This window comes from Rhagoletis pomonella, unplaced genomic scaffold, assembly GCF_013731165.1.
Source record: "Rhagoletis pomonella isolate Grant_MI unplaced genomic scaffold, Rhpom_1.0 Rhpom_scaffold_00004, whole genome shotgun sequence".
In the NCBI taxonomy this organism is placed as follows: Eukaryota; Metazoa; Arthropoda; class Insecta; order Diptera; family Tephritidae; genus Rhagoletis; species Rhagoletis pomonella.
Window position 1 is genome coordinate 43,178,981 of NW_023458558.1, and position 12,915 is coordinate 43,191,895.

General features: G+C 32.8%; 1 protein-coding gene across 5 annotated transcripts in view; it reads right to left on the reverse strand.

Annotated features, from left to right (window-relative positions):
- Nucleotides 1-3,186: 3,186 nt before the first annotated feature.
- Nucleotides 3,187-12,915, reverse strand: part of LOC118737593 (zinc transporter ZIP13 homolog) — a 21,023-nt gene continuing 11,294 nt past the window's right edge. For all 5 annotated transcript variants that reach the window (XM_036468196.1, XM_036468194.1, XM_036468195.1 and 2 more), the window contains 5 exons: nt 5,110-5,609; nt 4,500-4,607; nt 4,003-4,410; nt 3,774-3,929; nt 3,187-3,717 (listed from right to left, as the gene is read on the reverse strand). In XM_036468196.1, coding sequence (XP_036324089.1) covers nt 3,539-3,717; nt 3,774-3,929; nt 4,003-4,410; nt 4,500-4,607; nt 5,110-5,332 — 1,074 coding nt within the window. In that variant the 5' untranslated portion in view covers nt 5,333-5,609 and the 3' untranslated portion in view covers nt 3,187-3,538. The remainder of the gene's footprint in view (nt 3,718-3,773; nt 3,930-4,002; nt 4,411-4,499; nt 4,608-5,109; nt 5,610-12,915) is intronic.

Consider the following 12,915-nt stretch of genomic DNA (forward strand, 5'->3'; position numbering starts at 1 on the left):
GTTTGAAAATATTTTGCAGAGGGTTGCCACCTTGTTACAAAGTTAGATTCAATATAAGCTATTGCTTAAATAAATTACTTCAATATGAATTTAAATAAAAATTGCTTTAAAGAAACTTTATTTCCAAACTTCATGTAGGATAGTTGCCGCCTGATTTTTTAATTAAATTCAATTGAAATATTGGCGTCAAAGAAAGGACTATTAAGAAAAATTTAGTTTCAGCATTTATAACATTAAAAAGAGTTTCCACCTGTGTAAAAAGTTAAACTCAAATTATTTAAGAAGTCAAATGAACTATTAAAGTATGGGTATAAATTGACATTCGTTAAAATTTTTTTTTAAATTTTATTTAAGAGGGTTGCCATATGTTTTAGAAATTAGATTCTACTAGAGTTAAGGGAATCAGATGTACAATTTAAACATGCATCGCAATATGTGTGTCAATTGAAAAAGGTTTAACCAGGTTTCGGGGTTAAAATATTTTGAATAGGGTTGCCATCTGTTTTAAAATGAGAATTAAGTATTACAACATTACCTGAAACGAAGGTGGTAAGGTGTCCTTAGTTTAAATGTTTATAATATTAACGAGGGTTGCCACCTGTTTAAAAGGTAAACTCAAATTATTTAATAAGTGAAAGCAATTATTTAAAATATGGATATCAAGTGAAATGGGTTTGTATTTAGGAGCGTTGCCACGTATTTAAAAAAATAAAGTTTAACTTAATTCATCAGGCACATGAAATATCTAGGTATCACAATATCACACGCAAGCTGATGGTACATATGATTGAAGTTAATGTGGATCTGCTTCTCTATTGCTAAGTATTAATATTTTCAAATTCATAGGCGCTGATCCTTTTTTCAGATGTGCGTCATCCCTCAGATAGTAATCGTCTTCAGCTCGATCTAGATGTATTTCAGCTGTAGTGTACATTAAACTGTTCGAACAATATAGGTAAATGTTGTGTAGTTACGTTCTCGAGCAAGTCTAGTAGTAGTTGCGATCCCGTACGAGTCCGGACTAGTCAGAATCAGTCAGGGCTCGAATCGTAACATCCGTTCACGGATCGAAAACGATACGAAAGAAAATTACGTGATACGTCAGGCAGTATAAGCTGAATGGGACAAAAAGTACGTTCACGTATGTCATAATGCGAAAAATGTGTTTTTACGTGACGAGTAATACGATAACGTATGTTACGATTCGAGCCCAGATTTTACTGGAAATAGATCCCGTACTCGGTTCTCTGAATATTGAGAGGACAAAAAAGAGAGTAAATACCGGTAAATGTGTCAAACGATCAGCTGTAGTGTGTTTGGCAACCAAATTGTAAACCAAAGAAAAGTGCACTCTGCTAATTCATGTTGTAAAGTATTTAATTACTTGTTTAATTGGATTCTAATGAATTTGAAAGTGTGTTTGGTTATTTACATGTGTGAGCTGAGTGTGTTTACATACAAAATAAGCAAAAATTTACAACCAAAATTTGGAGGTTATGTTGAAGTTGACAGAAGTTACCATTTTTTACTAGAAAGCGATCCCGTACTTTTCAATGTTACTCTCTCGCTCTGAGTGAATTTTTATTTTTTGACAGTTTTACTAGTCCGAGTCCGAGGAATACGGGATTGCACCTAATAACATAACGGTACATTTCATTAAAAATGTCATAAAAAACCATGTTCTAAATAATAATAATATAAATTTAGTTAGATCGAAAAACAATAGACTTTTGAGAGCAACCCGAATCTTAGAAAATATTTTTAAATTTCCGGAATTTAAAACAAAAGTTATAGAAATTCATCTTGAAGGGTTACATCAAGGAATAGAACAAGTTGTTAATTGTTAATGGGTCCACCAAACATAGTAAAGATCGATCAAGATCAAGGATTACATAATATTAATATAAAATAATGGTGTGAGCAACTGAATATTGCTGTCGAGATAATAACTTGTAAACCCGGAATAGCAGATATCGAACGATTACATAAGACTTTAAATGAAAAATTAAGAATGATTAAATTCGAATGAAAAGGAAGTAAAATATTTTGGAATAGAACAAGGTATTTTCACATATAACCATAATATAATTCATTCCACTACTGGAGTCATACCTTATAATGTTTTCTTTAATAAGATTAATGCAAAAATAAACCCTCAAGTTGTCAAGGATTATAGAACAAATTATTTAAACAAAAACAGAGAAGACAAGCCCATCGATTTAAATTTTGTTAAAGCAGAGAATTTAAGGAAAAGGTTAGAGAAAATGTCTAATCCTTGTAAGAAAGCAAAGGTAGTGCAAACGGAAGAAGATGAGGAACATATAAAGGTAAATTTAGAAGGAAGAAAATGTAATTGATTAAAAGGTTATCTCTGATTTAATTTTTCTTTGTGTTTCTTCAATTTTAAATTAATCTGGTAAATACTTTAGCCGCTTTATCTTTCGAGTTTTTCCAATTCAATATTGTTATAAAATAGGAGTTACATTTTTCAGATACTGGGTTTCGTTGTTTTTTTTTTTAAGGTGGGAGGATAACATACTTACTATGTCCTATTTCTACTTTCTTGAGTTATAATGAATTTCTTGTTATCTAAAGAGCTTTTATGATCATTTCAATAACTTCATATTTTTTATTTATTCTGGAAAATATTTAAAACTGTAAACCTAACTTTTAAGATTTGTGGAAATTGTTTAATACATTTTAAGAACAAAATACAAGCTTTTGTATTTTATTTATATATGTACATACAATTCACTTTGGAATTATATCAGGTGAAAAGTAACAAGAGCGAGAAAGATTGCTTCATGCACCATACATACTATTTTACACTGCAGTATTCTGCCTTGAAATGTTATGTCTTATTTTTTTAATTCCACATTCTTATAGAACTTTTTATGCGTATCACAAATACATATATTGGATATTTATTTACATGAATAAAAGCTAAATATAATTCCACTACTTCTGTGTTGGTAATGCAGCAAGAATTTAGAAAACTAAACATACATAATTTAAAATATAAAACTCTCTAATATAAAAGTGTGGGTCGTTAACTAAACCACTGTAGGTTGAACAACAGAAAATGCTTTTTTCATAATATTTTGCATTAACTGATGTAGTATGTAACTAAAAATATATGGCGAAACCTTAGAAAAATACATACTAATATAAAAGAAAAATTAAATATTAAATTTTTTTATAACTTTTTAATACCATTTCTGTACATAATAATTTTGCTTCTGTGTTAATAATTCAAATCAGATTTGTCCAAATTTGGCAACTACTGAACGTGCTTAATCGCTTATTTCTTGTGTTTATTTATCTGTAATAGATTTCTCACAAATGTCACATAATGCCAATTGTTCGACAAGCGGTTGGTTTTTGTACTTTTGCCTTGGCGTTTTGCAATTACATACATTACTTGTATCTTTGCTTACTACATAAATACTTCCATACAAACTATTGTAAGCACCAGTTCGTAGACGTTTCATAATTTGTATATATATGTACATAAAAAAAATCTCAATACGCAATGTCTTCATGATTCAAAAAATGCCGTCATGAAAGCCATTAGCAAAATACCAAAAATTAGCGCTAGCAATTGTTTCATGGATTCCATCTTCCCTTCCTCTTTCAACAGATCTGGCAGAACAGTAACCAGTGATATATGTAGAAATCCTCCAGCCGTGAAAGGCGTAATCCACGATGTGCGTGCCTCTGAAATTTCAAATTTTCTATTAAAGAACGACAATGAAAAACAGAGTCGTGCTTACCCATTGCCGATGTCACCCCCGACCCACCAATTGCCACTAAGGCGCCCATAAGACCGGCGCTAGCGGTCAATAGTTGAGCGCGGGCAGCATCCCACCGACTAAAACCGGAACGCAAGAGAATAGCGAAATCACCAACTTCATGTGGTATCTCATGTACTATAGAAATTAAACGTTAATAATTACAAGAGTAGGAACAATAAAAAATCTTCTATGTAGAATTCTGACTTACATAAAATCGCAAATGTTGCCAGTACACCATGTCGAAAAGATACCAAAAATGAACCCGCAACTGCCAATCCATGTGTGAAATTATCAATGGAGTTGGCCATTAAATTTAAGTAGCCTGCTACTTTCTTTGGTTGTTCTTTTTGTTTTTGTTCGCGCTCGCGCAGGAAACAACCATTAGGTACTTCTTCGATGTCGCATGATCTCGCACAGCCCTCAGAGCTAGTTTTACCCTCTGGTATCTTTCCACCCGTTTTGCGAAGTAAACAATTTGCGATTTCTACACACTTCGGCTGTGGATTTTCCTCATCCGCATTGGTGTAACCAGAGAATATTTTCTCAACAATGGTAAAAATAAGTATTCCCGATAAAACCCAAAGCCCTGAGCGCAATGAAGGATGCTCAGTGGGAGCTGAAATTATGATAGGTAGGTAAGTGAAAATTAATTAAAATACTAACCAAATATATAAATTATCTTAAAAGTAGATTATATTTGCCTACTTTGTTGTTCGCCTTCCCAAGCTTCAGGCAACAGATGCAGGAAAACATCACCTAAAAGGCCGCCGACAGCAAAACTTAGCAGCACCTTAAGGAATTTGGATTCGGCAGCTGCAAAAGTAGTAAGTTTGATAATGATCCAAGCAGAAGTTTTTTAAAATTAAACACTTATCTTTCTATCTGTGGACATGCACACACATATCGCTAACTTAGAGCGCAAATCAGCTAAGTTAATTTTTTTCAATTTTACAGGAGAGGAAAAAAACTTTTTACCGCCATTCCATTCAAGAATTTCGCAAATTTAAAGCAAAGCAAAACTTCCATACGAATAAGGATTCTCTCGTTATTAAAAGATTTCGTATTATTTTGGTTTTTCGGTACCTCTTTCGGACTTAGCAAAGTTGCTTTTTAATGGATTTAAACAAGAAACACATAAAACAACTACCTTAATCCTTTTCGAAACGATGCATTTTTAATATCCCTTGCTTCGTATATCAAAATATGGGTTTTCATAAAAGCTTTTCACTCTAAGTTAGCGATATGTATGTATGTATGATGTATGCAAGTTCTTAGTTAAGTGGCAATATGTAAGGCGCTTTCTCAATTTACTCACGATCTTTATAACCGCCTTCCTTGAGCTTTTCGCCTGTAGGTATTATGAGTAAAGGTAATATTCCACTTAAACCTATAACGACGGACCCCAATAATGAAAATATCCACGGCGTATACTCGAAGTCCTTTCCCATCGTTAGTATAAAGTCTGGCACATAGTTGTGCACTAAATGAGTGTAAATTTGGACAAGTTGTTCGTCGAAGTAATAGCCGGTGCTGTTCATTTTAGCTGGGAATCTCTTAAACTAGTACGAGTAATATATGTATGCTCTTAGTTTCTAAAGTTCTATGAAGCAATTATCACATTCAAAGTTTGCCAAACTGCAAATAGTTAAAGTTGTCACAGTTGATCTTTGTTGATAGCCGTATCTTATTCTTTGGTCATGCTGTGCATCAATGCCTTGTTGTATAGGCTATGTATTGACTTCAAATTTTGTAAAAAATTCAATATTATCTATAGATAATTTGCACACTATTCAAAATTTACTGAAGATTCAAAATCTGCAATCGAAAAGAAGGAAGTTTTTATTAAAATAAGCATGTCAAATTTAAATGTTATTGAAAAAACTCGAATGTCGTGCGTTAAAATGAGTGTTTACATGAACCTAAAAAAAAAAAAAATAATGCGCGCAGTACATAATACATATACTGCGTTTTTACGTGCGGCTATGTACATACATATGTATATTATCGCAAAACGTTATCAGTAATTTGGCAACTTCTCTTGAAAATATCTGTTCAGACAGACATGGATTAATTTTGATGAAAAGAAAGGCCCTCTCGTCATTGTCAGTGAATTTATCCGATACACATACATACATATCGTTATCTTAATATAGAAAGACCCTATCCCACATCATCGCTGAAGTGTAAAAAAGCTGTAACGAGATAACTAAAATTGTTTATTGCATAAAACGATGCGTGGACTTATAATTTGATGAAATGCATCATAATCAATCAAAACGTAAATTCTGGAATTTTAGTTAGTTACGGTTTTTGTATTTCAGCGGCGATGTGTGTTTTTTGAATTAAAGTAACGGTACCATACAAAACATGAAAAATAGGCAACAATCCTCAATCGCAACAAGATGGCGAATCGCCGATTTCTTTTCATAAACTTAAGATTTGGATAAGTCGTGAGCTTAGTCGAGTAGACAAAAACAGCATACTCAGAATTTCGAACTGCTGTTAATGTTGAAACTCTCCTTAACTTCGTATGTACAAGTATACCTATGGTTAAAATAAAAGGGATGCAACATTTGACTATTTTTAACCGATTTTCAAAAAAGGAGGAAGTTATCAATTCGTCGGAATATTTTTATATATTTTTTATATATATTTTTTATTGTAATTTTATTTTTTATGTATGTTACCGCATAACTTTGGACCACGTCAGCCGATTTCGAAGTTTTGCATCGGAAAGGTAGGGCATGTTCGAGTTGCAATAACAACCGCAGTGTTGAGCGAATTATTAAAGCATCACGTTCGCTGTGAATTTCTACATAGCAACGTCTTATCAATTAGGAAGTTGCAACAGTCTTGCAAATTTTCATCAGCTCTACAGTGTTGCTGCTTTCATTACGTGCCTCGAACAGCCCCGTAGTGTCCCAGAGGTGGTCCCATACTAATCTGGTTTAGATCCGATCATTGGATCATAAAAAAACTAACGGTACTCCTAAACTTTTTCCTTAAGCTGAAAAAAAAGTTTTTAAAAGGTGTCACCTACAGGTGACACTGGGAATTGACCAGTTAAGTGACCTTTGACCTTGAGTAAATATTTTTTAGAGGTGGGATCGATAGGGACTTTTGAAATTTCATTCATAATGGTGTTCACAACATTCGTACCAATTTTCAGCTCTATGTGAATTATTGTAAGCTTACCCCCTTCAGCTAAAAGATTTCATCCACATGCCAGTTAGCTCCTGAGTACAGTTGCCAGACGTAATGATTTTTTAACACTTGTATTTTTTATTCATTGCTTAAATCGGTACGCTAATGTCCTGATTTTTTCAAAATTTGTACTGATTTGTACTGAATTTTTAACTCAAACAAAATACTGTAGGATTTTCTTAAGGTTTTTACATAACGTTGGAACTTCCTTAAACTGTACTGTAAAAAGTAAGGATCAATTTCAGATGAATATTTAAACGGCATTTAAGTTAAATTTTGGATTGCCATTTAGCTTTCGCTGGGTTTCAGATCAACTTTATTTTAGTATGCCGAACAAGTGGCAACACTGTTGCTTGTTCCTTGAAATTGTTGTTGAATTTGCTTGTTTGTTTACATTTTGTGCTGAACAGCTGATTGTTTGTTTTTTGGCAAGATTGATAAAACAACCTGTCTATCAATCTCAGCTGATTGCCAAAAAATTTCTATACCTGAGATGACCTGTTTTTTTGGCATTTGCTGTTATCTTTTACAATTTCCTTCATTTCTATTACAATTTATTCAAAATACATTTACACACTGAACCAAAAACACCAATACACTAACCAAAAATACACCTACAGCCTGACAGACAAAACGGTAAGAAGAATAGTTACGTTACTTATGGAACTGTTCGATGGTGCAAGCTTTGCTATAACCGGCAGATTGTGAATAAGCAGCACGAGATATAAAAGTTACATTTCGTTGCCAACTTGACAGCCATTGAGCATTTTAAATTCGTGCTCATAAAAAAATCACAAATGCTTGTTAAATCAATCAAATTTCATGATAAACAATTTTTTTTTTACCTCCCCTTTATTAGCTCGGGATGTAACTATGTAATATTGATGCGCCTAAAAGATGCAGCGATTTCTATTCTCAAGTTACATACCTGATGACATTACGAATGGAAATTATAATAGGGAGATTTTAATTTTTTAAACTATATTTTTTTTATTGATGCAACATTTGCGGAGCAGCCCTCGTAATAATTAATCGCTTTCTCTTAATATTTGTGCACGTATGTTGTTTTCCTTCAGGCATATTTTCAAAAGTTGTGTTGGGTCAGTGAAGGAGAACCAGAAAGTGCATGTACATATGTACGTTAGATGAAACTATTTGGGTAGTCCTTAAAATATCAACTTCATTGGGTACCCTTTGCACGAAAATTCAAAAGTAAAAAAAAATTTTAGTAGCCGCTACAAGGGCCCTAAAAATACTTAATTTTTTTTATCGAAAAAATTTAATTTTGTAATCGAACAAATTCGACAAATTTTTGGCTTTGACTAGCTATAACTCGGCGAGTTTGTGAATCTATATGAATAAGTTTCCATAATATGTCAAATTTAACAGTCAATTATGGAAGAATTTTTGCGATTTAAAAATAAAATAAAATTTCTTTAAACTCTGGTAGCGACCGTTAAAAAATAAACGGGTGCCTCATACAAACTTTTTAGGGCCACCCTAATATCTACTCATGTATGCATACTTACACATACCTACCCAGCCAGCGAAAAATCTGAAAACCGATCCGAAAAAGTACAGTAAAAGTGGATGAAGTGCGGATTTTTGTCCGTTTACAAATTCCATTTTAGCATATTTTGACGATCCGTTTTTCCACTAAAGTGTGCGACAGAAACGTTTGTACAGACAACAGTATGTGAAGCGGATACGTTTTCGGCTGTTTTTTTCTGAAATTTGTCTGATTGAATTTTTCGCTCAATACGCTTTCCTTCTGCACTTCACAGATATTTTTTCATGGTTCAAAAGAAATAAAATAAAATTAGGAAGTGCCTGACGGAATTCGGCACCTTCTGGAACCTAACAAATAGCGGCACACTCCTCTGCACGCTCAGCCACTGCCAACTACGCATGCATGCTTTCAAATGTTTAGCTTACATCGAACTTCTAAAAGTGACTGACAATTGACTGAAATGCGTAAGCCTGGCTTATTTATTTGGCTTTTAACAACAAAAGTGATTAAGTTTACGCATTCAACATTGATTGTCGGGCTCTTAAAATTTGGAAAAGTAAATCACTGATAAGATGTTAATAGAAAAAGTACTGCGAAATGTTATGATAGGCAATGGCTTACGAAAACTAGACAACTGTAGATACAAATGTACATATGTACATATATTACTTTTATAGTTATTTAGGAACGCAGAAACAAGAAAGTTAATAACCGGAGGCGTTCATGAATGGTCATAGTAAATTACTATGCCAACGCTTTATTGAAGGGGATTAAAATTGAACTTCAGAAATCTTCCTAATTCGTTTCAATATTTACTATGTGACATAGAAATTAAAACGTTATCTTTAGTTATGATACTAAGTACCTAAATGGCCATTCTTTGCATTGCGGCAATAATATTCTCAAATATCGTTTTCATTTAGTAATCGAATATATTTAACTCGTACAAAATGTGCACTAAAACCACAACAACGACTGTTTAAAGCAGATAGCAACATTTGACCACAAAACTGTAAATTACTCAAGGCATTAACTCAAAGCTCTTGTGCTCATCAAATTTACGACACAGTATTAAGTAATTTGATTGAGAAAAAACGCTGTGATTTCATATACTGACGTCTCATGCTTATCAAGCGGACGGTAGTTGACTCAATGAGAGAACCGTTAGTTAGTTTTTTTTTTTGTTTCTTGGGGTACTAATTGTTACCTTAATATAGAAAGGCCCTATATAACATTTTCATTTCTCCGCAAAGTAATTTTTTAATTTTATAAAAAGTAAAGTTCTTTAGTTGCGAATTCTAATAAAATACTGTTTTTTTTATTGAAGGCTGGATCTAGTTTAATACTGCTATAGTTATTTTTCAAATTCTATAAGATTGTTAGTCAATAGCCTGCCGACCTTTTGGCAAAGCTGGATTTGAAAAGAAAATGAGTTAGGGCCTTTCTATATTAAGGCAAGGCTATATATCGAAAGATATTCTATTTCTTGCAAAAAGAAACACCTAATCTAATCGTTTTACGTTTAGTTTATGTTAATACACACATATGTATGTATGTATGTATGCTTTCAGCAGGCAAACCAGCATGTGTTCAACATTGGCAGAGTTCAACAACCCTTATTTGAACATCTAAGCATAATCTTTGATTGTTAAAAATACAAGTAGGTATTATAATTACTAGGATAAAAAAAAGTAATTTGCGAACTTCTTAAATTTTTTTTTCTGTTTTTGCGAACTATAATAAGTAACAGACTCATAAGATCGGACATTGACTGAAACGTGCTGGTTAATCCGACACACTGCTGATTATAAAGGTGGTACTTATGGCCAAACTAGTTTCCATACCTTAGATTTGTTTAGATCGAGAATTAAATACAAAGTAGGCTCTTTTAGCCGAATGAGTTTGTATGCAAAAATAACCACATGATTGGTCTCGAGACAGGGTTCAAACATTTAATGATAGTTATATATTTTTATATTCGTGGTTTCCTAAAGGTATGGGCGATTGAAAAAGTATATGTGGCAGGAGAAATTAAAAGAGACCTGTGGGCTAAAAAATCGACTTTTATTTTTTGGCGATTCTTATAAGAGGTGCTACAAACCGTAGCTTTCTGCTAACTGCATTTGTTTTTTTTTTCTACTTTCAATTGAAGTCCTACTGTGTGCCACCTGCTAATAAAATAGACAATTAATCAGTATCTGCCAGATTTGGTTTACACTGTGTCTTTGGTCATTACTAAGCAGGAAATAAAGAGTTATTGCCGAATACAACGTAGTCCTATTTTTCTCGAAATCTTTGAAAATATTATCACTGAATCGAAATACTTACAGCCACTGATTGTGATTTTGCAGAAAGAAACAACCGATCTTCCGTAGGTATCAGACATTAGAAGATCACTTCTATGGAATTTTCTCAAATGCTGAAAAGTTAGACGTTGAAGTAAGAAACTCCAGAACTTGCGGTCGCCAAAGTCATGGAAACAGGTTCTGCATACATAAGTGCTACTAATTGAAATGGTCACAGAAGATTTAAACGCGTGGTATTATTAAAATTTTTATGCAGACTTTTTAAGCTTGAACTCTTCTATCATTTGAGGTGATATTTTAGAAAAAAAAATTTTTTAACACTTTTATTTATAAAAAATCTCGATTTTTAGACGTATTTTCAAATAGGTCCAACTCACGTGGCACTTAATAACTTTCCGTAATATTTTGGCGGAAGTCTTAAAAATAATGAATTTTATCATTCCGATGGAAAAACAGTACCGTTTTTTTTTGGTATGGAGAGTGATGCACCCTAATGTACACATATGCATGAAAACTATGTTTTTGCTACATAAACAAAATAATACATTTTTGGAATTTTTAAAGTTAAAACTACCAAAATAAAACTACATATTTGATTATTTAGAATTGTATAAATTTCTTGATAAATCGGTTACCGAGATACACATTTGTGGTGATACGTGGGTGGCCCCACGCCCATTATGCAAAAATTCATAATAATCTAATTTCTGCTAAGTGGGGATTGCAACCATCGATTTCGTGATTCTGCAAATTACCGTTATATGTCAGGAGGGCGTGGTTATTGCCCGATTTCAAAGATTTTCGACAGATTTCTTAGCTAGACCATAGGCAAGGCTCGTACAGAGTTTGAGTTTCAAAAATTTCATAATAATGTTATTTTTTAACACAATTCTACCTCACATACTAATTTTCAACAATTTGCATCCTATATTAATTGAAATATCGCAAATCTTGCATTCTTCGCACAAGTGCGTTCGGGTATAAAAATCGCTTTACATTAAAGTTTTGGAAAAAGAATGTGGCTTCGCCCACTTATATCATATAATGAGGTACGAAAATAAAGGTATCACTTTTTAGTTTGACACGTATACACGTGTTTTTGTTACCTTTCCAACAATATTTCATTTATAAAAATTGGACATAAAGATCTTATAGAAAAACCCGAATTAGCTGTTTTTACAGTGTGTCGATAGAAATGTCAACACTCTCGAAACATCCTCATAGTGAGTGTACCAAATCCCTTGGAACAAATTGAATAGGATAGGTAATCTATCGAAATCCGAAATAAAATTTTAGTTTTTGCACAAGATTTCGTTAACAAATTACAAAAAAATTGTTGACTCTCGCAAAATATACCATCTCGTCATAAAAAAAATTTTCAAAATAATTCTTGAAAAAACGCCCATTTTTAACTATGGTTTTTTTTTATGGACAATTAAACAAGGTTACGATGGTGTAATTTTAAATCCCTTATTTACTGGTCTTCACCATGCAAATAAACTTCAAAAAGTTCAACTGTTAATAGCTAACCTAACCCAATCTTATATGTAGAAATGTTTAAATCGTTTTTTTTTTTAAGCTTTAAACGACGTTTAGATGAAGTCTCTACCATGGCGAAATTAGACCAGGTGAAGTAATTAGATCGAGAAAAAAAATTTTGACACTGCCTTATTTGAAAAACGGCTTTTGACTATAAGGTAGCCGAATGTTAGAAAATAAAGCGCGAAAGCTGCTTTATTGCTTCACCTGCATATTGCGCCATGGTCTCTGCAATTATCACGAAAAATCAAACTTCGACAATCATATCTCGGAAGAAAAAAAAAAAAAAAATTCCCTCCAATACGTATTAGCTTATTTCATGTACAGAACCCTTTAAAAAGTTTGAAGCGAATCGAAAGTGTGACACCGAATTTGGTGTCCGATATGAAAAAGAATGCTTCATATGTATGAAACAAACAATAACAAAAATATTTTTTTTTTGTTAATAGTATGTCTCAGAATTCAAATAACAATAACGAAATTTGAGCCGAAAATTTTGCAACGCTGCACATAAATTCTCATCCGTTACTTAGCGACTTAGCTGGCGTGATCCCACAAGAAA